At 46.0% G+C, this 27,029-nt stretch overlaps 2 protein-coding genes across 6 annotated transcripts; both read left to right on the top strand.

Moving 5' to 3' along the window:
• The first annotated feature begins 1,840 nt into the window (after positions 1-1,840).
• Positions 1,841-27,029, top strand: LOC133128347 (guanine nucleotide-binding protein subunit alpha-14-like). Of its 2 annotated transcripts, none has more exons than XM_061241765.1 (8): positions 1,841-1,987; positions 2,217-2,342; positions 2,781-2,965; positions 16,301-16,455; positions 20,226-20,354; positions 22,013-22,129; positions 23,647-23,813; positions 26,743-27,027. In XM_061241765.1, exons 2-8 carry the CDS (start codon positions 2,219-2,221, stop codon positions 26,967-26,969), a joined length of 1,104 nt encoding a protein of 367 aa, XP_061097749.1. In that variant the 5' UTR covers positions 1,841-1,987; positions 2,217-2,218; the 3' UTR covers positions 26,970-27,027. The 2 variants fall into 2 exon arrangements, with proteins under 2 accessions (XP_061097749.1, XP_061097748.1); XM_061241764.1 differs by lacking the exons at positions 1,841-1,987; positions 2,217-2,342; positions 2,781-2,965 and adding exons at positions 13,931-14,130; positions 14,360-14,485; positions 14,907-15,091 and having other exon boundaries at positions 26,743-27,029.
• On the top strand, positions 5,017-12,720 carry LOC133128348 (guanine nucleotide-binding protein G(q) subunit alpha-like). 4 transcript variants are annotated; one of them, XM_061241767.1, is made up of 4 exons: positions 5,017-7,650; positions 7,702-7,848; positions 10,398-10,592; positions 11,953-12,720. In XM_061241767.1, the coding sequence occupies exons 1-4, from the start codon at positions 7,611-7,613 to the stop codon at positions 12,141-12,143; spliced, it is 573 nt and encodes a 190-aa protein (XP_061097751.1). In that variant the 5' UTR covers positions 5,017-7,610; the 3' UTR covers positions 12,144-12,720. The 4 variants fall into 4 exon arrangements, with proteins under 4 accessions (XP_061097751.1, XP_061097752.1, XP_061097750.1 ...); XM_061241768.1 differs by having other exon boundaries at positions 5,017-7,848; positions 10,423-10,592; XM_061241766.1 differs by having other exon boundaries at positions 5,017-7,848.

The following is a 27,029-nucleotide window of genomic DNA, read 5'->3' as shown; positions in this document are numbered from 1 at the left end:
ACACACACACACGCACGCATGCACACGCACACACACACGCACGCACGCACACACACGCACACGCACGCACGCACACGCACACAAAGACACATACATACACACACACACACGCACACACACACACACGCACACACACACACACACACGCACACACACGCACACACACACGCACGCACACACACGCACACGCACTCGCACTCGCACACACACACACACACACGCACACACACACACACACGCACGCACGCACACACACACACACACAAACACAAAGACACACACACACGCACACACACTCGCACACACACACACACGCACACGCACACACACACACACACACGCACACACACACACACACACGCACGCACACGCACGCACGCACACACACGCACACAAAGACACATACATACACACACACACCACACGCACGCACACACACACACACACAAACACAAAGACACATACATACACACACACACTCACACACACACGCACACAAAGACACATACATACACACACACACAAACACAAAGACACATACATACACACACACACTCACGCACACACACACACACACACACGCACGCACACACACAAACACGCACGCATGCACACACACACACAAAGACACATACATACACACATGCACACTCGCACACATGCACACACACAAACACATTTTTTGTTCTGTGTACCATACAAATCCACATAATCAAATCAAATTTAAGTTCCTAAAAAAACTGATGCTTTTACATTTGACACAATGAGCTCATAGCCGTAGTCTGACATGACAAAAGCTGTATGTTACATTACATTACATTCATGGCATTTGGCAGACAATCTTATCCAGAGTGACGTACAGTTGATTAGACTAAGCAGGAGATAATCCTCCCCTGGAGCAATGCAGGGTTAAGGGCCTTGCTCAAGGGCCTAACGGCTGTGCAGATCTTATTGTGGCCACACTGGGGATTGAACCACCAACCTTGCGGGTCCCAGTCACGTACCTTAACCAGTACGCTACAGGCCGCCCTGTGGAGTATGTCAAAGTACGCTGTGAAAACCCACAGCTTCTTACGCCCTGAGTCAACCAAAGTGCAACACAAGGTGATCTTAAAATAATCTTCCACACTCCATATTTAAAAACTTTTCATTTTTAAAGCATCTTTGATTTACGGATTTATTTTTACATGTGCCTCAGACTTCTGTGAGTGCCCAAACTCTGTGTGCTGCAGCTGGAACAGAACAGAAACAACGCAGTCCACTGCGCCCACAGTACCAACAAGGAGAGCCTTCCTTAACAAAACAAAAACGAAAAAAATTAAATAAAAATCTAACCAGTCCTATCCGCTCCAGGCAGAGTCCACGAAACAACTAATAACAGTGACAGCGCAGCACTGAAATCTAACAATCATTTTAAATTGATTTACCATTTTAATATCATTTATACCATTTATACCAACACACAAATGGAAGATGAAATATCACAACAGGGAGTTTGCCTAAACAACCCCACCCAAGCATTGCCGATAAGTCCTTAAGCCGGAAAACATCTCTGGTGGAAAATCCAGCTTTGCGCCGAAAATGGAATTTGGCCGGAATCATCTTCTGCTCTGGCTGGAATAGGCTACTATCTGGAACTTGGTGATGGTCTGTTTTCAGTGCCAAACTGGCCCATCAGCTGGACATGGTCTTGCCGGAATGGTTTGTGATCTCAAACATCTTGTTGCAAGCTTGACCTTCTCCAGACCAACGGGACCATCTTAAAACCATCGGTACGTGAATGCGTCAGCAAGGGAAAAAAATAGTTTCCTGTCTTGAATTGCCAAATATAGTCACTAAACCAGGGGGAAATGCAGTTCGACTGAGCCACTCTGACGTATTCGTTAATTTTAAAGGAAGTTTTCACGCGTCACCGCTATCCCACAGAATAAACACAGGAAAACATCGTAGCCTGCGCTTTAGAGTAACTGGATTGATTGAATTGAAGGTAAGCATATTACTTTTCGAAAAGCGGTATAAATCACATAACGTATGTGGTCAACCAAAACGTATATCCGAATATAGGTTAAATGTAGACTACAATAGAAAAAACATAATGTTAAAAATAGATTACTTTCCCTTCTTGGCAATTGTGTATTTCTGTTGTTGAAATTTGTCTCTGTGTGAAGTCCAGTTTTGTGTCAGTCTTTTGGTTTCGCTTTGTGTTCATTTTGCAGCAATGTGGCGCTGCTGGTCATCAAATCAGGAGGAGAGAGCGGCTATCCAGGCGGACAGAAATATTGAGAAAATGATCCGGGACCACCGTAAGCGTCTGCGACTAGAGCGGCGCTTTTACATGATCGGTGAGTTGGAGTTGGAGTCGACGTAACCTAGCTGTATAAGGCGACGGGGTCATTTTCGTGTTCAGCCGTGGCTGATATGACTTCGGCTAAATTTTTCCTTCATACTTCTGTTTGCCACACCTGTTTACGTTACAAACCTCTCCTCGTGTCCCAACGTGAAACTTTTCGCTGTCATCTAATCTGAGTGAATCAGTGTCGATGTATACAGCCAATTAGCTCAGATCGGAATAAACCCTGCTCAGTCTAATCAACAGCTTAGACTAAACCCTACTTAGTCTAATCAACTTTGAGTTGATTAGCTAAATAACAAGATGTAATAATTACTATTAAATATTATTAATTGGTGGAAACAAAATCCTCCACACACGAATTGCCCGTCTCTGATCTAAACTTTCCGTAAATTCTTTACCCCACACAAATGGCGGCCTTGCCCCCCAGGCGAGGAAAACAGCGGGATGACCACTCTCTTCAGGCAGATCCGAATCATCCACGGAGAGGGCTATTCGGACCAGGACCGGGGGGGCTTCACCAGGACCGTCTTCCAGAACCTCTTCACTGCCATGCAGGACCTCACCAATGCCATGACCACCCTCAACATCCCCTACGCAAACCCCGAGAACCAGGTCAGAACCACTGACCACTCAACCCCGAGAACCAGGTCAGAACCACTGACCACTCAAAACACCGAAAACCAGGTCAGAACCACTGACCACTCAAAACACCGAAAACCAGGTCAGAACCACTGACCGCTCAACCCTAAGAACCAGGTCAGAACCACCGACCGCTCAAAACCCTGAGAACCAGGTCAGAACCACTGACCACTCAAAACCCTGAGAACCAGGTCAGAACCACTGACCACTCAAAACACCGAGAACCAGGTCAGAACCACCGACCCCTCAAAACCTCACCTGCAGCCTCAACCTGGCCTGGTTATATACGCTGTAATACAGGGCGGCCTGTAGCGTAGTGGTGAAGGTAAATGACTGGGACCTGCAAGGTCGGTGGTTCGATCCCCGATGTAGCCACAATAAAATCCACACAGGCGTTGGGCCCTTGAGAAAGGCCCTCAACCCTGCATTGCTCCAGGGGAGGATTGTCTCCTGCTTAGTCTAATCAACTGTGCGTCGCTCTGGATAAGAGCGTCTGCCAAATGCCACTAATGTAATGTACTCTACGCAAGGACCACAAACACGGACTTGGGACAAGCTTTTTGCTTGTGAGGGCAGCATGTGGCCTAGTGGCTAAGGTGCATGACTGGGAAGGTTGGTGGTTCAAGCCCCGGTGTAGCCACCATAACATCCCTTCAGCTGTTGTCTCCTGCTTAGTCTAATCAACTGGAAGTCCCTTTGGATTAAAGTGTCATCTAAATTACAAATTATTATTATAGACCAGCAATCATGAAATCTGGATCGCAAATTCAAATCCGGACGTGTTTTTCTTTTCTCTCAGGTAACTAGCTGAAAAATGAGTGCTCCTGATTGGCCACTGTCTTCACACCTGACTCCCAGGTAAAGGGAGGGTGGAAACCCAGCAGTTCTCAGACCTGGAGTGTCGTGATTTGATGATCCCTGTTATATACCACGCACACATTTACCGGCTACTTTTCGCCCGTGGTCATACACTGCCAGTCCACAAGGTGGCTACAGGGGCTAGTCTGCCTGGACTGAGTAACCTTGGGAGGAATTATTTTGTACAGCGCAATTGGTTGCACAGTATTTACACGTGTTTACATTTAGTGCCTCTAATGCTTGTGTCGCACTACAAGATTTGGACTGTGCATTTTGCTCAGCAAGGACACAAGAAACACCCTTTGCGTTGTTCCTTGCGTCATTGTACACGTTCCTTGCCATAGGCAAGTATGTCATAAGCAGAGGGTAGGGGTTTCTGAACGTATCTAAAAAGGGCTGGTGTAGGGGCAGGTTTTGGTTTTTGACCAAAACTTGCACTAAGACACCTGGGGCTCATTCCAGCCATTTTTTTTTTTTACCTTTCCTTGCTCCTGACCCGGAAATTGATGGCCATCTTTAAGGACATTCCCAACCCCTGAAATGTTTCTTCCAGGAGTTAGGAGCTCCCAATCCGTCCGTTGAGCAAGAAAAACATCAGTGCATCCTTTGCAGAAGGATTTTTCACTGAAAAATGTAAGGTCACAATAACTTTGAGTATAGTAGGGCTACCTGCAGTCATCTTTATTGTACAAACTGTTGCTGTTCTGATGCATTTTTTATGATCTAATCCAGTGGTTCTCAAACCTCTCCCTGGGGTTCTCTAGGCACGGTCAGCCAAACCCCCTCAGGTACCCCCCGCCAAAACCCTCAGGTACCCCCAGCCAAAACCCTCAGGTTGCCCCCGCCAAAACCCTCAGGTACCCCCAGCCAAACCCCCTCAGGTACCCCCAGCCAAACCCCCTCAGGTACCCCCAGCCAAACCCCCTCAGGTACCCCCCGCCAAAACCCTCAGGTTGCCCCCGGCCAAAACCCTCAGGTTGCCCCCGGCCAAAACCCTCAGGTTGCCCCCGGCCAGACCCAGGTACCTGATGTGTTCCACCTTGTGTCAGGTGTGTTTACCTGGATACCTGGCTCTGGCTGGGGGTCCCTGAGGAGAGGTGTGGGAACCCCTCATCTAATGAATTCATGTCTTTTCCCTTACATTACATACAAACACACATGGTGTGTTTTAGTCTGCGTCGAAATATGGGGAGGGATTCTGCTGTCCTGACAGTGGTAGGCAAGTCATTCCACCACTGAGGAACCAGAACGGAAAACAGGCGTGAACGTGCAGCTCGACCGCCAGGTGCACGTAGAGAGGGAACCATAAGGCGACCAGAGCTGGCAGACCGGAGTGGTCTAGCTGGGGAGTAGGGTGTAATATTTTAACACTAAAATACTATCAAGGAAAACACAACAAAGTTGTGAAAAAAGACTCAATATAAGAAATTATACTTAGCAATACAGTATATTTTTATACAATATTATTATTTCTTGAACCTTTTTCTTTGGTAAATGCAGTACAACAGAAGATTGCCAGTGAGGTGAGAGGTGAGGAAGATTTGGAAGTTAAAAAGCAGGCAAATATTTCTCTAGTCGAGAGACAGAAAGGAGATTTTAAGAATCGTCGCAGGACTGGAACGCTTGTTAAGTGGTGGGACAGATAGACAGACAGGAGGCTGTTTGGCTAATTGGACGCAGGACGCTAATGAAGCCTTATGCTCTTCAGCTCAGCAGAGATGACGGGGACTGCTTATGGGAGATAATCATCTAATAAACCAGATGACAAGTTTTACTTTTTACTTCTTTAGTAGAGTCTCCAAACTCCGAAGTAAAACGAATTTTTTCCCAACGCAAGGGGAGGGTCATGCTGTAAATTAATTGCCTGTCTATTGCGGGTGAGTGTTTTGTAAACAGTTTGTACGCACGCTCAATATGTACTCAGTTAGTCTGCGTTTCCATTGTTCATTAATGTCTCGGAAACGGTGGAAAACAACATCAATACAACATGTTCAGGACTAAATCATTGCCATGACAATTGATAATAGAACTAGGAACTGCCTGACTACATTACAACAGTAACAGTTAGGAGGGGGGGAGGGAGTTGATTTCATAGTTGCTAGGCAACTGTTTACTTGTATACCATTCTTGATGTAGCATACTTCACCTGGTCCATACTCCTAGTCTAGTAGCTACCTTCCTTTTACTTTTGATATTTGTCTTTGTGAGAAAATGTTTGCAGCTGCTTCCATATAAGTACATAATGTATCCATTACATTTTATTGGGTAGAAATAAAATGACTTATTAACTAATCACGAGACTTATTGGTCTCCTGCTGCTGTAGTCCATCCACATCAAGGGGGCGACATGGCTCGGGCAGTAAGAGCAGTCGTCTGGCAGTCGGAGGGTTGCCGATTCGATCCCCTGCCCGGGCTGTGTCGAAGTGTCCCTGAGCAAGACACCTAACCCCCAAATGCTCCTGACGAGCTGGTCGGGGCCTTGCATGGCAGCCAATCGCCGTCGGTGTGTGAGTGTGTGTATGAATGAGTGAATGGAGAAGCATCAGCATTGTACAGCGCTTTGGACAGAGGCGCTATATAAATGCCTGCCATTTACCATTTATCAAGGTTCCACGCGCTGTGTGTTCAGAGATGCTCTTCTGCGTACCGCTGTGGTAATGCGTGGTTGTTCCAGTTACTGTCAGCGTTACTGTCTAACGAGGCGTCTTCGCCCACGTACCCTCCGCTCACTGGCGGGTCCCTCTGCACCATTCCCTGTAAACTCAGATCACTTTCATTTACTCCCTGTTCTGATGTTTGGTCTGAACAAGAGCCGAACCCCTTGACCGTGTCTGCATTGTTTATGCATTGAGTTGCTGCCACACGATTGTCTGATTAGACTTGCACGGGTCTAATAAAGTCTAATAGAGTGGTCACTGAGGATGGAAAGAGCATGACAGTGATTAGGATTGGATTTGAACTTCTACTGAAGAATCCGCAGTACAAGCGGCAGTGAAATAGCAAACCGAGACGTGTTGTGTTACATTACATTACATTACATTACATTACATTACACTACATTACATTACATTACATTATTGGCATTTTGGCAGACGCTCTTATCCAGAGAGACGTACAGTTGATTAGACTAAGCAGGAGACAATCCTCCCCTGGAGCAATGCAGGGTTAAGGGCCCAACGGCTGTGCGGATCTTATTGTGGCTACACTGGGGTTAGAACCAACAACCTTGCGTGTCCCAGTCATTTACCTGAACCACTACAGGCCGCCCCTTATGTTTGTGTGTATGTGTGTGTGTGTGTGTGTGTGTGGGGTGTGAAAGGGCTTCAGCAAGAGTCACCCGGCCTGACACACACACTCCCTCCGTATCTGCGTGTGAATCTGCGGACGCAAACTGTGAACATCAGCGCTCGATGTCTGACAGATGCCCTTCGTCACCGCGTAGACACGTCAGCGTCAACGTCGCGTTGTCTACTCTCTCGTGCCGACACGTGCTGGCAGATCTTTCAGTCCGCTAAAAACCAGATCAGCGCTGGAAGTCACAAGAGGACGGGGGTTCATTCAAGAACGCCCCACAGAGGCACAAATCTGGAACAGTTACGTTCAGTTTTCAACTCTGTCTTATTTGTACAGCGGTTTTCACAGAAGACCCTTTCAGAGTAGCAGAAGGGAGGAGAGGACAGGGGCGAACTCCCTGAACGGAGCGGTGTTATGCTTTGCGTGGTTTTATGAGCCCACAACCAATCTGCGTGTCTACAACCTGATGTTTTTATCTTTCTCTCTCTCCCTCTTTCCCTCTCTCTTTTCATGGCATGGCCTCTCCCTCCCTTTCTCCCCCCTCTCTCCCTCTCTCTCCCTCTCTGTCACTCTGTCTGCAGGATATGCAGATATACACCAGATGTTGCATCATCAAAAAGATATATTTGGTTTGATTTACTCCGTTCGGCGGATTTCCTCCTCTTTGTTGCCTCTCTCAGTCAATACGACCAGTTTGAATCGAGGTAAGGACACCCACGGTTTACCTTTGTTCTTTTGTTTGTTTGATGATTGGTGGATCTGCTTTCTGTCTTCTGTGGGTATGGTGGCATCACACCTGGCTTGTCATTGGTTCACGTGAGGGAATTCTGTGGGGATTCTGTGGGCTGCTTCAAAATGTTGATTATGGAGCTGGTCTGAACTGGGGTAGCTCACCAGATTTCTCTTTTACGTATGGCAAGCATTACCAGTAGTCGTGTACACTGTAAATACGCAACCTGCATGTGCAGAAATGCCGAGAAAGACATTTGGCTTCACTGGACTGTGAGAGCCGTAGTTGAGTAGAGCGGTTTCCAAATAATGTAGGGTCCTCACGCGGACTGACAAATAATGTAGGGTCCTCACACGGACTGACAAATAATGTAGGATCCTCACGCAGACAGATGTAGGTCTTTTTACAAATGCGAAATAGTGAGGATGACTACTTGAAACATACACCCGACACTTTATGCAAGGATTGATACATACAGTGGGATCAAAAATTATTGGCACCCCTGACAGAAAATGAACAAACAATACTCAAAAAAATTTGAAACAATATATTTATAGACAAACTCGAAATACCAACATGTGATAAATACTGTGCTATATTAATGTTTCAATGGAACCAACAAAAATAATTTACTGATTTAATTAAAAATCAATTTCCTCCAAATAAATGTTTAAAAATTATTGTACACCTACCAAAATTAAACTAGGTATTAAATTCCACTTATTTAAGTTTAAGGAACTGTATTGAGTGATTACATCACTTTCTGTTTCACTAGGGTATAAAAATGAGGTAACACACATGCAGTATCCCTTTGTCATCCAACACCATGAAGAAAACAAAATAATTGGCAGTTCAAAAGAGGCAGATGGTCATAGACCTTCATAAACGCCACTTCCATAACCACAGCCTCATTGGAAGGGTTACCAGAAGAAAGCCTTTTCTGACCACAAGACACAGAAGAAAGCGCTTGGAGTTTGCCAAAAATCATTTGCATTATGACTGGAACAAGGTTCTCTGGTCAGATGAGACCAAAATTGAACATTTTGGTCAGATACAGCATCGGTATGTTTGGAGTAGGAACAGAGATGCATACAAGGAGAAGCACCTCATACCCACAGTGAAATATGGTGGTGGGTCAGTCTGTTTTAATTCCAGAGGTCCAGGGTTAGGATTGATGGCATAATGAATTCCAGCAAGTATCAGGCAATTTTGGCTGACAATCTGGTTCCCTCTGCCAGAAGTCTGGGACTTGGTCCTAGGTGGACTTTCCAACAAGACAATGACTCAAAACACACCTCAAGATCCACACAGAAATGGTTCCGTGACAAAAAAACTTGATTTTGTTGAAATTTATTTTTTATTAAATGATTGTTATGATTTTGGTTGTTTCCATTGAAACATTAATAAAGTACAGTATTTGGCACATGCTGGTGTATTACCTTTCTCTATAATTATATATATATATTTTTTTAAGCCTTGTTTGTGCATTGCTGGTGAGGGGTGCCAATAATTCTTGAGCCCACTGTACAACGTTTTCTGCTAATAATCCTCGTGTATGGCGCCAATTAACGCTATGTAGAAGAATAACTGCAAAAAGTAATCGGTCCCATAAAAAGACTATTATCTTAAATATCTAACCACAAATTTTGTATTTTAATAAATAATGAATGTAACCAATATTAATGATTGAACATACAGATGACCTGAAGGTTTGTAAGTTCTTTGAAAGACTGATTCTATTCGACCCTTAACAGAAACGGGGATTCAGCCTTTTAACACCAAATCCAAACATAAAGCCAAACGAACGCACAAGCGAACGAGCGAACGAACGAACGAACGAACGAACGAACGAACCAACAGCCGAACAACATGGAAAAAAACAATCAATGACGTTGTCTAGTCTGACAATGAACAGAGCGAGCGTTGTCGTTCGGAGCCCAACTATCGCTCGCTCTGTGTCCATTTCTGCTACATTACACTGGTACGTCCCGACCCTAAACTGCTCCTATTGGTGGAAGGTAGAAGGAAGGAGAATGTTCCTAATTTCCACGTGTAACAGGTGAGAAATTGCCTGAGTTAGAGGTGGGATTTGAACCCCGGCCTCTCACTTGTCCAAATATTTTGTTGAACGAACACGTTACCAGTCAGCTAAAGACGAACTCGCCACTAGCCAAGGGCAACAACGTTCTTTTGAATTTGAGGGTTACGTCATCAGGGAGTGTTGTTGTCGCGATAACCTGCTACCAGCCTTCGCTTTCACTGCACCATCCGTGCTTACTAGAGAACTAGCTGAGCTAACCATGCTACAGATGCATTATGAGGAAAAGAAGGTTTGCTAGATAGCTAAGTTTTACTAAATGTCATTTATAAATACTCCCTCATTTTTCCAGAAAGGAAGAAAAACTGAGAGACTGCCCAGTGTGTTATCCGATTGGTTCTGGTGTTGTCACGGTGATATCTTCGGATCATATCAAGACAAGTCCATAGCTCCAACTGATAATTGGGTTTCATGGGATATTACAGTGCCACTCTCCCTGCCCCTGTCCAGCGAACAGAATTCCGAGAACCTCCTGAGGATGAACTTAAAGATCTTCAAGCAGATTATCAGCAACCACTTCTTCCGTTCCATGCCTCTCATCCTCTTCCTCAACAAGAAGGACGTCCTGGCCGAGAAGATCCAGACGTCCCACCTGCAGACCTACTTCCCCGAATTCACAGGTAGGGGGGCCGGCTGAGCCCATCCAGGGGCGTGCCGGGTGTGGACAGTGCCTGGGAGGTTGGGTCAGGGGGTAGTCAGGACAGGCACGGGGCATTGATACCTTCTCTGGGGCACCTGACTTCCCGAACATCTGTACAGAAGCCATGAGAAGCCATCGGGGCGGCCTGTAGCGTAGTGCTTAAGGTACAGGACTGGGACAAGTCAGGTTTGATCCCCAGTGTAGCCACAATAAGATCCGCACAGCCGTTGGGCCCTTGAGCAAGGCCCTTAACCCTGCATTGCTCCAGGGGAGGCCTGTCTCCTGCTTAGTCTAATCAACTGTACGTCGCTCTGGATAAGAGTTTCTGCCAAATGCCATTAATGTAATGTAATTAGTGCAGCCCTGTATACTGGTGGAAAAACTAAAAAATGTATTTTAAGGCTCCTACATAATTGCTATAGAACTGCTTCATAAGCACTACTCAAGCATTCATAAGCATTCAACTGTTAAAGGTACAATAGGTCATTTCAGACTCCTAATGGTCAAGAGAGGAATTGCAGCAACAAACACCCTCAAACCACAACACTGTTTATCCCTCCCCCTTGAATAGCTATACAATGTTTTGGTACAGAGTGTCGGTCTGTCAACTGTATATTATTTTGAAACCTGAATTTAAGGACTATAAACACAGGCAGAGGGTGAGTCAACATGTCAGTGAGAGGCGTCCATGGTGCTTATTGTGCGGCAATCAGCTAACCCTGCCAAGTCCCTCCCTCTGGAGCAGCGAGCCAATTATGCCGCGCCACGTGAGCCGGCCAAACTTGGCTTTTGGCAGGACCGGGAATCGAACCCCGGTCCCCGGTGTGCAACTGCAGCAAAATGCAACCGCAAGTCTGCTGCATCTTCGCCTGCTGTGGCCCCATGTAGGCATTTTTTAAATGAAGTTTTTATTCAGCTCCCTGGGACGAAAACACTTGGTGCTTCGGACGGTTAATAGCGTTCGGTGTCGGTTCACAGACGCGGTCGCGGTAAAGCGGCGGGATTGAATACATTTCCCATGAGCCTCTCCTTCGTAGTACAGGCTGTCCGGCCCTGTTGCCCATGACAACCATACACCCCCAGATCTGTTGCGTTTTAGTGTGCAATCCCACTGGGAAACGTGTGTATATGTGTGTGTGTGTGTGGTCTGAAAAACAGATGAACCTCTTGACCATGTCTGCATGCTTTTTATGCATTGGGTCGTTGCCACGTGACTGGCTGATGAAGTATTTGCATTAACGAGCTGGTGTACGGGTCTACCTAATTACAGTGCTCACAGTGTATATTTATCACCATGAGAGCGTTGTAAAGTAACTGGTCCGTTCTCTCCCCCCTCTAAGGGAAGCAGGGTGATGCTGAAGCAGCCATGGACTTCATCAGGGGCCTGTTCCTGAGTATCGTGATCGCGGAAGGGAGGCTCGTGTGTGTCCACTTCACCTGCGCCCTCGACCCGGGGAACATTCGCCAGGTCTTCTGCGATGTCAAGGACAACGTGCTCGCCTGTGAACTGAGCTTCTCTAGTGACATCTGACCTGTGACCTCTGACCCTGCTCTTCTTCTATTCCATTCCAGCACCGACCGGTGTCGCCACGGTGACGGACATTACTATAGGGCAGGGGTCGGTAACCCTGGATCTGGACCCTGATGTTCCAGAAACGTTTATGCTGCTAACGTGACGTTTAGCTATGGGCTTGTATTACGGCAGCGATTATCTCTGGCAACTCTGAATTCAGATCCAGTTCTTTTCTCCCAGGTAATTAGTGCTACCAAGGATGTGAGAATTTCAAGATTTTCTCATTTCAAGATTTGCTAACAGGGGTGAGAAAATTTCACTTGGCAAGCAAACAAGCTAATATTTTTCTAGAGAGAGAAAAAAAGAAACTTTTTTTGAAGATGCCATTATGTGTGTATGTATGTATTACGGGTGACCTCTGACCTGTGACCTCTGACCTGCTCTTCTTCTACTGTGCCATACCAGACAATACTACGTGTCCTCAGACTCATTTTCTCCCCGTCCCTCTACTGTGGCTCCTCAGGTTATGCAGGTTATGCAGGTTATGTCGACAATGCAGAATCCATTCTACAATAAACAGAACTTCATTACTCTCCATGGACTCCTGTCTTTGCCTGCCATTGCCAACTGACAAAGAACGTGTGCACGCTACTGGAAATCCCACATAACAAGGTTAAAGGTGACAACCTCGTTGGATTTCGGGCAGAAGCAAATATTGGAAATGTGACACCTTTTGTTCTTGGTGTAGGCCTCACCTACATCCTCTGAGCAAGCAGCACGCCAAAAAACCACAGTGTCAGACTGAGGGTTGTGTATGACATCCTGTCTGTGTTGCACAGGCTCTGTTCCTTTTTTCAATTAATCTTTTATATTTAAATATCTGGCGCTCAATGCAGTGTGGCTGCCAGCTCCACCGGAGACCTGGGCCGAAGATATACAGCACCGTGCAGAAGTCTTAGGCACCTGTACAACATTCTGTACAGATACGATTCTTTCAATAATAATTAAACGAAAGGTCCTAAAATAAACATACAGTACTGTGCAGAAGTCTTAGGCACCTGTGTAACATTCTGTACAGATACGATTCTTTCAATAGTTAAAAATCGAATCAATATTTTTTGTGACCACCCTTCTGCGTTAAAAATGCATCACTTCTCTGAGATGGCCAACGCTGTCCTGCAGTTCTATAAGTGTCATGGTGGGAGATAGTGACCGATTGTGGCCACCAAAGCACAGGGGCTCATTGTTTTCACCTGGCCCTCATTTGTGCCAGGGGAGCCTACCTGAGAGTATTTAAAGCCGTTGCTGGCAGTCTATCGACGCTCTGATGTCAACTGTTCGCTCTTGCACAAAGCTGGTAAGCACACGGTAGACTCAGTGACTTAATGAGTCAGGTATTGTGCTGGTTTGGGTTTCTTATACATTTAAAAGAAAAAGGTAAGGAAAGTGTTCAGTTCGCTAGTGTTGTGTACACTGCTGACACCTTCCTAAAGATTCTTTGTTTTTCTCTTATTTTCGAGCTTGTGTGAGGCTGTGGTTGAGGGACCTTTTCGTGCCTAGTGTTTTTTCTAGGTTGTACTTTTATTTTCCCCGGTCTGGGGTTTTCAGTGGTCACCTTTCAGCACTTCTTTTGGTTGGGTAATTCACCCTGTTTTTTAAGGGTCGTTTTATTTTCTGATAGCCGTTTTGGGCTTTACTTCTGATTTGGTCGGAGATTGCCTCCGAGTTCTTTTCTGTTCCGGGAGAAGTCCCCATTCGTATTTGTGTTCTCCCTGTTCCTTTATCTTCCGGGATTTTGTGGCGAATAAGGGTTTACCTTTAGTCGCTACTGGCTCTCCGCCTATCCCCGACATCACAAACCAAAAGGAAATGCAGTTCAACTGAGCCACTCTGGCGTATTCCTTTATTTAAAGGAAGTTTTCACGCGTCACCGCTATCCCACAGAATAAACACAGGAAAACATCGTAGCCTGCGCTTTAGAGTAACTGGATTGATTGAATTGAAGGTAAGCATATTACTTTTCGAAAAGCGGTATAAATCACATAACGTATGTGGTCAACCAAAACGTATATCCAAATATAGGTTAAATGTAGACTACAATAGAAAAAACATAATGTTAAAAATAGATTACTTTCCCTTCTTGGCAATTGTGTATTTCTGTTGTTGAAATTTGTCTCTGTGTGAAGTCCAGTTTTGTGTCAGTCTTTTGGTTTCGCTTTGTGTTCATTTTGCAGCAATGTGGCGCTGCTGGTCATCAAATCAGGAGGAGAGAGCGGCTATCCAGGCGGACAGAAATATTGAGAAAATGATCCGGGACGATCGTAAACGTCTGCGACTAGAGCGGCGCTTTTACATGATCGGTGAGTTGGAGTTGGAGTCGACGTAACCTAGCTGTATAAGGCGACGTTTACGTGTTCAGCCTTATACATTTTCGTGTTCAGCCTTGGCTGATATGACTTCGGCTTCATTTTTCCTTCATACTTCTGTTTGCCACACCTGTTTACGTTACAAACCTGTCCTCGTGTCCCAACATGAAACTTTTCGCTGTCATCTAATCTGAGTGAGTCAGTGTTGATGTATACAGCCAATTAGCTCAGATCGGAATAAACCCTGCTCAGTCTAATCCACTTTGAATTGATTAGCTAAATAACAAGATGTAATAATTACTATTATATATTATTAATTGATGGAAACAAAATCCCGCACACACGAATTGCCCGTCTCTGATCTAAACTTTCCCTAAATTCTTTACCCCACACAAATGGCGGCCTTGCCCCCCAGGCGAGGAAAACAGCGGGATGACCACTCTCTTCAGGCAGATCCGAATCATCCACGGAGAGGGCCATTCGGACCAGGACCGGGGGGGCTTCACCAAGAACGTCTTCCAGAACCTCTTCACTGCCATGCAGGCCCTCACCAATGCCATGACCACCCTCAACATCCCCTACGCAAACCCCGAGAACCAGGTCAGAACCACTGGCCGCTCAACCCCGAGACCCAGGTCAGAACAACTGACCACTCAAAACCCTGAGAACCAGGTCAGAAGCACTGACCACTCAACCCTAAGAACCAGGTCAGAACCACTGACCACTCAAAACCCTGAGAACCAGGTCAGAACCACCGATCGCTCAACCCCAAGAACCAGGTCAGAACCACCAACCGCTCAAAACCCTGAGAACCAGGTCAGAACCGCCGACCGCTCAAAACCCTGAGAACCAGGTCAGAACCACTGACTGCTCAAAACCCTGAGAACCAGGTCAGAACCACCGACCGCTCAAAACCTCACCTGCAGCCTCGACCTGGCCTGGTTACATACACTGTAATACAGGGCGGCCTGTAGCGCAGCGGTTAAGCTAAATGACTGGGACCCGCAAGGTCGGTGGTTCCTTGCGCAGAGTATGTCATAGGCTGAGGGTCAAACCAGCCAAACCCCCTCAGGTACCCCCCGCCAAAACCCTCAGGTTGCCCCCGGCCAGACCCAGGTACCTGATGTGTTCCACCTTGTGTCAGGTGTGTTTACCTGGATGCCTGGCTCTGGCTGGGGGTCCCTGAGGAGAGGTGTGGGAACCCCTCATCTAATGAATTCATGTCTTTTCCCTTACATTATATACATAAATTATTATACATTATATACCATTGAGCTGTAACCCGTGTCCCCCCAGCTGTACTCTCAGTGGAGGTAGTTCAAGCCCCGGTGTAGTTATGATAAGATCCGCACAGCTGTTGGGCCCTTGAGCAAGGCCCTTAACCCCATATTGCTCCAGGGGGGATTGTCCCCTGATTTGTGTAATCAACCATAAATCGCTTTGGATAAAAGTGTCAGCGAAATAACAAATTAAATTATACTTATTTAAATGAAATGCAATATTCCCTGTCCACAATGGTTGTTCCTAGCTGTAGGGGCTCAGGAGCTGTAGGGGCTAAGAGCAGTCGTCTGGCAGTCGGAGGGTTGCCGGTTCGATCCCGCCCTGGGTGTGTCGAAGTGTCCCTGAGCAAGACACCTGTCATTTGCTCCTGACAAGCTGGTTGGTGCCTTGCATGGCAGCCAATCGCTGTTGGTGTGTGTGTGTGTGTGTGTGTATGACTGGGTGAATGAGAAGCATGAATTGTACAACGCTTCGGATAAAGGCGCTATATAAACGGAGACCATTGAGCTGTAACCCGTGTCCCCCCAGCTGTACTCTCAGTGGATCCAGGACGTGAAGCCGCAGCAGGTCTCCACGCTGGAAGCCCGGCACGCCGACGCCATCCGCCGGCTCTGGAGCGACGCGGGCATCAGGGCCTGCTACAGCCGCCGCCGCGAGTTCAAGCTGCTGGACTCCACCGAGTAGTGAGTCTCACACGCGACCTCATGCCACAGGTCAGAGGTCAGAGGTTACTGTGTGGAGCTTTTGAGTCCCGCCAGTCTCACACGCGTTCTCATGCCACAGGTCAGAGGTCAGAGGTTACTGTGTGGAGCTTTTGAGTCCCGCCAGTCTCACACGCGTTCTCATGCCACAGGTCAGAGGTCAGAGGTCAGAGGTCACTGTGTGGAGCTTTTGAGTCCCGCCAGTCTCACACGCGTTCTCATGCCACAGGTCAGAGGTCAGAGGTTACTGTGTGGAGCTTTTGAGTCCCGCCAGTCTCACACGCGTTCTCATGCCACAGGTCAGAGGTCAGAGGTTACTGTGTGGAGCTTTTGAGCAGAGATGTGACCAAGTCCCTCTTATCCAAGTCACAAGTAAGTCTCAAGTCATTTGGTCCAAGTCTCAAGCAAGTCCCAAGTATTTCAAGTCAAGTCAAGTCGAGTCCTTGGTTTACTGGTTTACTGGTTTACTTCACGCGCTCATACATGGCAGTTGGTGGCAGTTCGAACTGTCAAAAGTGTGACTGTAGCCAGGTCAATATTTTTGCTGGGTACTCGGTATGTCCAGCCTTATAAGTCCAACAAGATGAATTAATGACGATTCAGAAAATGTATAACTTTTAAAGATTTAAATAAATCCTATGGTGGGACTTTTGCCATTTATGGACGGGACGACAGAAAATTCCGGTGCCGTCGAACTTAATCGAATGCTTTTATTTATATCGTTCGAATGACCAAGTGCCGTTAAAAAGCAAATTGTATGGCTTTGTGCTATTCGCGTATGCTAGCTACATCATGCTAACATCGCACAGGGACCAGTAAAGGCTTAGAACACACTATCACTTAGTTATTGTAAGTTTGATCACCTCTACTGTAAAGTAAAAAAGTGGACAAATTACGTTTTCTGTGAGAAATCTATTGGCGAGCTCACGTGCACACACAGCGGTCTACATTCTAAAGCTCCATTTTGCCCTCCCTACTAACTAATATCACCTGCGCCTATTTAGGAATCAGTCTGTTTGTTGTTTGCAACTGAGAGAGGGTGAGTCAGGGTGCCGATATTTCTGTTGACCACTAAACGCTAACACTAACATCTAAGTCCAAATGCAATACCATCTATGCAGAGCAATGTTTTGTCGTAGTATCAATAAACACTCTAACTGCAGCTACGGACTCATGCTCGTTCTTAATTCATCAGCCGTTCCTCCTCCACGACACCGTGTCCTACAGCGCTTTCAAAGCGCGGGGCAGGAGGTAAGTAGAAACGGCTTCTGACAAACGTTTAGTACAAGTTATGTTTATTAAATGTGTTATTTAATGTGCATTTGGTGTCTGTGGTCTGTTTTGGGAGCTGGTAATGGAGAGTATTGGGGGTGCAATTGTGTGGGGGCAGCATCACGGCCGGGTGCTGTGGCGGCAACAGAACGACACAAGAAGAAGAAGTAATGCTCACTGAGCATACCCACAGTGTTCAGACTAAAATAACCGGTAACTTTTTGAAACAACAAGGATTCAGTGAGCAGAGTAGAGTAGCAGTCAATACAAACTAATTTAGCCCAATGTATGGGATGTCCCGGCTAATACAAGAGTTGGTAACTCTTGGCGGCGTTCCAGGACTTTCTTTTCTCCCCCTGACGCGACGGAACAGCAGCCTCTTTTTGTATCGGGACCTCCTGATTTACAAACTAAGCACTGGTTATTTCATTTTATCTGGCTAACGTTAGCTAACATGAGCCACCCCTCACACTTACCGATCCGAATGAGTCCTCAAATGACGAACAAAGTTTGATGTTGTACTCTGGCTGTCAGAAATCGTTGTTGAGCAGGTCTTGCATTCAGCAGTTAGTTTTTTTCCATCACATTTGCCATTTTTAAATCCAAAAGTGATGACTCTTGGCACAGTCGCGGTTGCCATGATCAGATCACATTCACTTGACAGGGCAGTCATCCAATCATGACCATGCCATTCCCAGTGTACGCGCTCGCATACCGGTAACCTTGACAACTTGAACATTTGAATAATATTTAAACTGAAAACAAAACGAACACAAGTCATTCGAGTCACCATGTCTCAAGTCACATCAAGTCTCAAGTCTTTAACTTCCAAGTCCAAGTCGAGTCTCAAGTAAATTATTTTCTGTCAAGTTGCAAGTCGTCAAAAAGGTGACTCGACTCGACATCTCTGCTTTTGAGTCCCGCCAGTCTCACACGCGTTCTCATGCCAGAGGTCAGAAGTCCGAGGTTACTGTGTGGAGCTTTTGAGTCCCGCCAGTCTCACACGCGTTCCCATGCCACAGGTCAGAGGTCAGAGGTTACTGTGTGGAGCTTTTGAGTCCTGCCAGTCTGAAAGGATGTCTGGTTTAAGTGTTTGATTACAATTTAAAGAAAAAAAGTGTTTCCTGCAAGCTCAGGTGTGATAAACACAAGGTTTGTTCATCGCCCAAAATCTCATGAACAATAAGGGTGGGTGGCTCCACAAAATACGCAGGGGAAAAACCTGCATATTTAACACTTCATTTGAGCCATTCATTACGGCAATAAGAGAGGGCTGTTTTGGCACAGTCGATACACCCTCGAAAACGATGTGCAAAATGTCAGACTGTGCTGGCGTGTATGAATAACTGCTGAGTGGGACACACGTTGGCAGTGAGAGGTGTAAACAGGGTGTGTCATCTCACTGTTAAAACAAATCCAGACCGTAAAAACAAATCCAGACCTTAATAACAATTCCAGACCTTAATAACAAATCCAGACCTTAATAACAAATTCAGACCGTATTAACAAATCCAGGTTCTGTCAATTTTGTACAAAAATGAGTTGGTGTCGTAGGTATGTTGTCCATAGGGCACTAAATATACTGTACGTGTTACGTTTTGCACCAACATGCCATTTAAAAGTCTGAGAAAATGTGAGATTTATAGCGTTGCATCTGCTTGGAGCTCACTCACTCTGGTATCTTTGAAGCTCAATGTCCCAGAACCGCTCGGAACGCGGGTAGAACCTTGATAATTTCCGAGGTCACGGAATGTCACGGAGACACATAAACTAGACGAAACGCAGCAATAGATCAAACGTCAAATGACGCATAAATAAAAGTGTGAAAAACATACAGGAGAGGTGGCGCGCGGCTAAAGTAGCGCACTTTGACACGCGGGCGTCAGTTTGACGCAGTTGCGCACAGAGGACCGCGGTTTGTTGCCTCTCTCAAAGCCAGGTTTGGCCGGCTCACAAGGGAGCGGCATTATTGGCTCGCCGCTCAGAAGGTGGGGGGAGGGACTCGGAAACCAGGTAAAATGTCCTCTTCCCTGCCAGGTGCTTTTCTCACTCTCTGCATGGCAGTATGATGAGACAAGCCACGTCTACATATATGCTACAGCCAATACGCGATTTCAGTTTTAATATTGAAGACTGAACCACACTTTTTGGATAAGAGTGGTGATCCCTTCTGTGCAGGAAGCTGAGGTGTATCTGTAAATACACCCTGTGACACAGTAAAGCTGGTCTCATCGTACAGGGGCAGCCTGTAGCGTAGTGGTTAAGGTGCATGACTGGGACCCGCAAGGTCGGTGGTTCTAATCCCGGTGTAGCCACAATAAGATCCGCACAGCTGTTGGACCCTTGAGCAAGGCCCTTAACCCTGCATTGCTCCAGGGGAGGATTGCGCTCTGGATTAGAGTGTCTGCCAAATGCCAATGATGTAATGTAATGTAAAGTCATCTGCCGCAATTAGCTGACCGTTCCCTCCATTTCCCCAGCTACATGGATGATCTGGACAGAATAGCTGCGCCAGGTTACATCCCCACTGACCAGGACATACTGCGGGCCAAAACATCACTCAGAGGGCTCGAAGAGTGCGCCTTCGACATGGGACAGCACTGCTTCAGGTAGTATGCACCGTCATCAGTTAGTATGCACTGCTTCAGGTAGTGCACACTGCCGTTCTCATCGGAGCATTTGATTCAGTGTACTTTGTCAATTAAGAATAGAATGGAATAGCACATCTCCACAAAGTCGTAAGTCGTCGGTGTAATATTTTAACACCAAAATACTATCAAGGAAAACACAACAAAGTTGTGAAAAAGGGCTCAATATAAGAAATTATACTTAGCAATATGGTATATTTCTGCGATGGACTGGCGACCTGTCCAGGGTGTATTCCTGCCTTTCGCCCAATGTATGCTGGGATAGGCTCCAGCCCCCTGCGACTCTGTTCAGGATAAGCGGATTAGGATAATGAATGAATGAATGAATACGGTATATTTGCTAATATAAGAAATTAAAAGCATTTCATTATTATTTCTTGAACCTTTTTCTTCGGTAAATGCAGTACAACAGAAGATTGCCAGCGAGGTGAGTTTCAAGATTTGGAAGTTAAAAAGCGAGCAAATATTTTTCTAGTCGAGAGACAGAAAGGAGATTTTAAGCATCGTTGCAGGACTGGAACGCTTGTTAAGTGGTGGGACAGATAGACAGACAGGAGGCTGTTTGGCTAATTGGACGCAGGACGCTAATGAAGCCTTATGCTCTTCAGCTCAGCAGAGATGACGGGGACTGCTTATGGAAGATAATCATCTAATAAACCAGATGACAAGTTTTACATTTTTCTTCTTTAGTAGAGTCTCCAAACTCCGAAGTAAAACATTTTTTTTCCCAACGCAAGGGGAGGGTCATGCTGTAAAATAATTGCCTGTCTATTGCAGGTGAGTGTTTTGTAAACAGTTTGTACGCACGCTCAATATGTACTCAATTAGTCTGTGTTTCCATTGTTCAATAATGTCTTGGAAACGGTGGAAAACAACATTAATACAACATGTTTGCAGCTGCTTCCATATAAGTACATAATGTATCCATTACATTTTATTGGGTATTCACTAGACTTATTGGTCTTCTGCTGCTGTAGTCCATCCACATCAAGGTTCCACATGCTGTGTGTTCAGAGATGCTCTTCTGCGTACCACTGTGGTAATGCGTGGTTATTCGAGTTACTGTCAGCTTTGACCGGTCTAACAAGGCGTCTTCGCCCACGTAACCTCCGCTCACTGGCGGGTTCCTTTGCACCATTCTCTGTAAACTCAGATCACTTTCATTTATTCCCTATTCTGATGTTTGGTCTGAACAAGAACCGAACCCCTTGACCGTGTCTGCATTCTTTATGCATCGAGTTGCTGGCAGATCTTTCAGTCCGCTAAAAACCAGATCAGCGCTGGAAGTCACAAGAGGACGGGGGTTCATTCAAGAACGCCCCACAGAGGCACAAATCTGAAACCGTTACGTTCAGTTTTCAACTCTGTCTTATTTGTACAGCGGTTTTCACAGAAGACCCTTTCAGAGTAACAGAAGGGAGGAGAGGACAGGGGCGAACTCCCTGAACGGAGCAGTGTTATGCTTTGTGTGGTATCTGTGTGTCTACAACCTGATGTTTTTATCTTTCTCTCTCTCCCTCTTTCCCTCTCTCTTTTCATGGCATGGCCTCTCCCTCCCTTTCTCCCCCCTCTCTCCCTCTCTCTCTCCCTCCCTCTCTCTCACTCTGTCACTCTGTCAGCAGGATATACAGATATACACCAGTTACAAGAAGAAGTATATTACATAGAGTAATCGTTTCGGTGGATTTCCTCCTCTTTGTTGCCTCTCTCAGTCAATACGACCAGTTTGAATCGAGGTAAGGACACCCACGGTTTACCTTTGTTCTTTTGTTTGTTTGATGATTGGTGGATCTGCTTTCTGTCTTCTGTGGGTAAGGTGGCATCACATCTGGCTTGTCATTGGTTCACGTGAGGGAATTCTGTGGGGATTCTGTGGGCTGCTTCAAAATGTTGATTATGGAGCTGGTCTGAACTGGTCAACCGGCTACCAGCTGTTTCAAAACATAGCTTGAGCTGGTCAAACCATACGCAACCTGGATGTGCAGAAATGCCGAGAAAGACATTTGGCTTAAAGGTTTCGGTCACGATAAACGCTCTTTGGTGAGAGTTCGTTGACAGAGGCCCTTAACGAGCATGTGCAAAGACAGAGGTGCTAATGTGTGTGGGGATACCTGTGGAGGTGAAGGATCACTGGACTGTGAGAGCCGTAGTTGAGTAGAGCGGTTTCCAAATAATGTAGGGTCCTCACGCGGACTGACAAATAATGTAGGGTCCTCACACGGACTGACAAATAATGTAGGGTCCTCACACGGACTGACAAATAATGTAGGGTCCTCACACGGACTGACAAATAATGTAGGGTCCTCACGCGGACTGACAAATAATGTAGGGTCCTCACACGGACTGACAAATAATGTAGGGTCCTCACACGGACTGACAAATAATGTAGGGTCCTCACGCGGACTGACAAATAATGTAGGGTCCTCACACGGACTGACAAATAATGTAGGGTCCTCACGCGGACTGACAAATAATGTAGGGTCCTCACACGGACTGACAAATAATGTAGGGTCCTCACACGGACTGACAAATAATGTAGGGTCCTCACGCGGACTGACAAATAATGTAGGGTCCTCACGCAGACAAATTATGAAGGTGTTTTTACAAATGCGAAATAGTGAGGATGACTACTTGAAACATACACCCGACACTTTATGTGTAGATTGCAAGGATTGATACATACAACGTTTTCTGCTAATAATCCTCGTGTATGGCGCCAATTAACGCTATGTAGAAGAATAACTGCAAAAAAGCCAAACGAACGCACAAGCGAACGAGTGAACGAACGAACGAATGAACAAACCAACAGCCGAACAACATGAAAAGAACAATCCAACACGTTTGTGTCAATGACGTTGTCTCGTCTGACAATGAACAGAGCGAGCGTTGTCGTTCGGAGCCCAACTACTGCTCGCTCTGTGTCCATTTCTGCTACATTACACTGGTACGTCCCGACCCTAAACTGCTCCTATTGGTGGAAGGTAGAAGGAAGGAGAATGTTCCTAATTTCCATGCACTATGAGGAAAAGAAGGTTTGCTAGATAGCCAAGTTTTACTAAATGTCATTTATAAATACTTATAAATACTTTTTCCAGAAAGGAAGAAAAACTGAGAGACTGCCCAGTGTGTTATCCGATTGGTTCTGGTGTTGTCACGGTGATATCTTCGGATCATATCAAGACAAGTCCGTAGCTCCAACTGATAATTGGGTTTCATGGGATATTACAGTGCCACTCTCCCTGCCCCTGTCCAGCGACGATTTCGAGAACCTCCTGAGGATGAACTTAAATCTCTTCAAGCTGATTATCAACAACCGCCTCTACCGTTCCATGCCTGTCATCCTCTTCCTCAACAAGAAGGACATCCTGGCCGAGAAGATCCAGACGTCCCACCTGCAGACCTACTTCCCCGAATTCACAGGTAGGGGGGCCGGCTGAGCCCATCCAGGGGCGTGCCGGGTGTGGACAGTGCCTGGGAGGTTGGGTCAGGGGGTAGTCAGGACAGGCACGGGGCATCGATACCTTCTCTGGGGCACCTGACTACCCGAACATCTGTACAGAAGCCATTGGAAGACATCGGGGCGGCCTGTAGCGTAGTGCTTAAGGTACAGGACTGGGACAAGTCAAGTTTGATCCCCAGTGTAGCCACAATAAGATCCGCACAGCCGTTGGGCCCTTGAGCAAGGCCCTTAACCCTGCATTGCTCCAGGGGAGGCCTGTCTCCCGCTTAGTCTAATCAACTGTACATCACTCTGGATAAGAGTTTCTGCCAAATGCCATTAATGTAATGTAATTAGTGCAGCCCTGTATACTGGTGGAAAAACTAAAAAATTTATTTGAAGGCTCCTACATAAGAGCTATAGAACTGCTTCATAAGCACTACTCAAGCATTCATAAGCATTCAACTGTCAAAGGTACAATAGGTCATTTCAGACTCCTAATGGTCAAGAGAGGAATTGCAGCAACAAACACCCTCAAACCACAACACTGTTTATCCCTCCCCCTTGAATAGCTATACAATGTTTTGGTACAGAGTGTCGGTCTGTCAACTGTATATTATTTATAGTATATATATTATGAATTTAAGGACTATAAACACAGGCAGAGGGCGAGTCAACATGTCAGTGAGAGGCGTCCAAGGTGCTTATTGTGCGGCAATCAGCTAACCCTGCCAAGTCCCTCCCTCTGGAGCAGCGAGCCAATTATGCCGCACCACGTGAGCCGGCCAAACTTGGCTTTTGGCAGGACCGGGAATCGAACCCCGGTCCCCGGTGTGCAACTGCAGCAAAATGCAACCGCAAGTCTGCTGCATCTTCGCCTGCTGTGGCCCCATGTAGGCATTTTTTAAATGAGGTTTTTATTCAGCTCCCTGGGACGAAAACACTTGGTGCTTCGGACGGTTAATAGCGTTCGGTGTCGGTTCACAGACGCGGTAAAGCGGCGGGATTGAATACATTTCCCATGAGCCTCTCCTTCGTGGTACAGGCTGTCCTGTTGCCCATGACAACCATACAGCCCCAGATCTGTTGCGTTTTAGTGTGCAATCCCACTGGGAAACGTGTGTGTATGTGTGTGTGTGTGTGTGGTCTGAAAAACAGATGAACCTCTTGACCATGTCTGCATGCTTTTTATGCATTGGGTCGTTGCCACGTGACTGGCTGATGAAGTATTTGCATTAACGAGCTGGTGTACGGGTCTACCTAATTACAGTGCTCACAGTGTACAGTGGTGTGAAAAAGTGTTTGCCCCCTTCCTGATTTCTTATTTATTTGCATCTTTGTCACACTTAAATGTTTCAGATCATCAAACAAATTTAAATATTAGTCAAAGACAACACAAGTAAACACAAAATGCAGTTTTTAAATGAAGGTTTTTATTATTAAGGGAGAAAAAAAATCCAAACCTACATGGCCCTGTGTGAAAAAGTGATTGCCCCCCCCCTGTTAAAACATAACTTAACTGTGGTTTATTCAATTTCTCTAGCCACACCCAGGCCTGATTACTGCCACACCTGTTCTCAATCAAGAAATCACTTAAATAGGACCTGCCTGACAAAGTGAAGTAGACCAAATGATCCTCAAAAGCTAGACATCATGCCGAGATCTAAAGAAATTCAGGAACAAATGACAAAGAAAGTAATTGAGATCTATCAGTCTGGAAAAGGTTATAAAGCCATTTCTAAAGCTTTGGGACTCCAGCGAACCATAGTGAGAGCCATTATCCACAAATGGCGAAAACATGGAACAGTGGTGAACCTTCCCAGGAGTGGCCGGCCGACCAAAATTACCCCAAGAGCGCAGCGACGACTCATCCAAGAGGTCACAAAAGACCCCACAACAACATCCAAAGAACTGCAGGCCTCACTTGCCTCAGTTAAGGTCAGTGTTCATGACTCCACCATAAGAAAGAGACAGGGCAAAAATCCAAGTTCCAAGACGAAAACCACTGCTGAGCAAAAATAACATTAAGGCTCGTCTCAATTTTGCCAGAAAACATCTTGATGTTCCCCAAGACTTTTGGGAAAATACTCTGTGGTCTGACGAGACAAAAGTTGAACTTTTTGGAAGGTGTGTGTCCCATTACATCTGGCGTAAAAGTAACACCGCATTTCAGAAAAAGAACATCATACCAACAGTAAAATATGGTGGTGGTAGCGTGATGGTCTGGGACTGTTTTGCTGCTTCAGGACCTGGAAGACTTGCTGTGATAAATGGAACCATGAATTCTGCTGTCTACCAAAAAATCCTGTAGGAGAATGTCCGGCCATCTGTTCGTGACCTCAAGCTGAAACGAACTTGGGTTCTGCAGCAGGACAATGATCCAAAACACACCAGCAAGTCCACCTCTGAATGGCTGAAGAAAAACAAAATGAAGACTTTGGAGTCAAAGTCCTGACCTGAATCCTATTGAGATGCTGTGGCATGACCTTAAAAAGGCGGTTCATGCTCAAACCCTCCAATGTGGCTGAATTACAACAATTCTGCAAAGATGAGTGGGCCAAAATTCCTCCACAGTGCTGTAAGAGACTCATTGCAAGTTATCGCAAACGCTTGATTGCAGTTGTTGCTGCTAAGGGTGGCCCAACCAGTTATTAGGTTTAGGGGGCAATCACTTTTTCACACCCTTAATAATAAAAACCTTCATTGAAAAACTGCATTTTGTGTTTACTTGTGTTGTCTTTGACTAATATTTAAATTTGTTTGATCTGAAACATTTAAGTGTGACAAACATGCAAAAAAATAAGAAATCAGGCAGGGGGCAAACACTTTTTCACACCACTGTATATTGATCACCATGAGAGCGTTGTAAAGTGACTGGTCCGTTCTCTCCCCCCTGACCCCACCTCTAAGGGAAGCAGGGTGATGCTGAAGCAGCCATGGACTTCATCAGGGGCCTGTTCCAGAGTATCGTGATCGCGGAAGGGAGGCTCGTGTGCGTCCACTTCACCTGCGCCCTCGACCCGGGGAACATTCGCCAGGCCTTCTGCGACATCAAGGATAACGTGCTCGCCTATGTGGTACCAAGGGTGAATGAGGGTCCACAGTGTTGGGGGGGGGGGGGCACGGAACTAAGCTAATTAAGCCCTCCACCGATGTCCGATACAGAGATAAAAAAATAAAAACTAGAATAAAAAAAT

Source organism: Conger conger, chromosome 5, assembly GCF_963514075.1.
Source record: "Conger conger chromosome 5, fConCon1.1, whole genome shotgun sequence".
Taxonomy (NCBI): domain Eukaryota; kingdom Metazoa; phylum Chordata; class Actinopteri; order Anguilliformes; family Congridae; genus Conger; species Conger conger.
The sequence above is the reverse complement of the archived record's forward strand: the minus strand, read 5'-3'. Positions and strand labels throughout refer to the sequence as shown.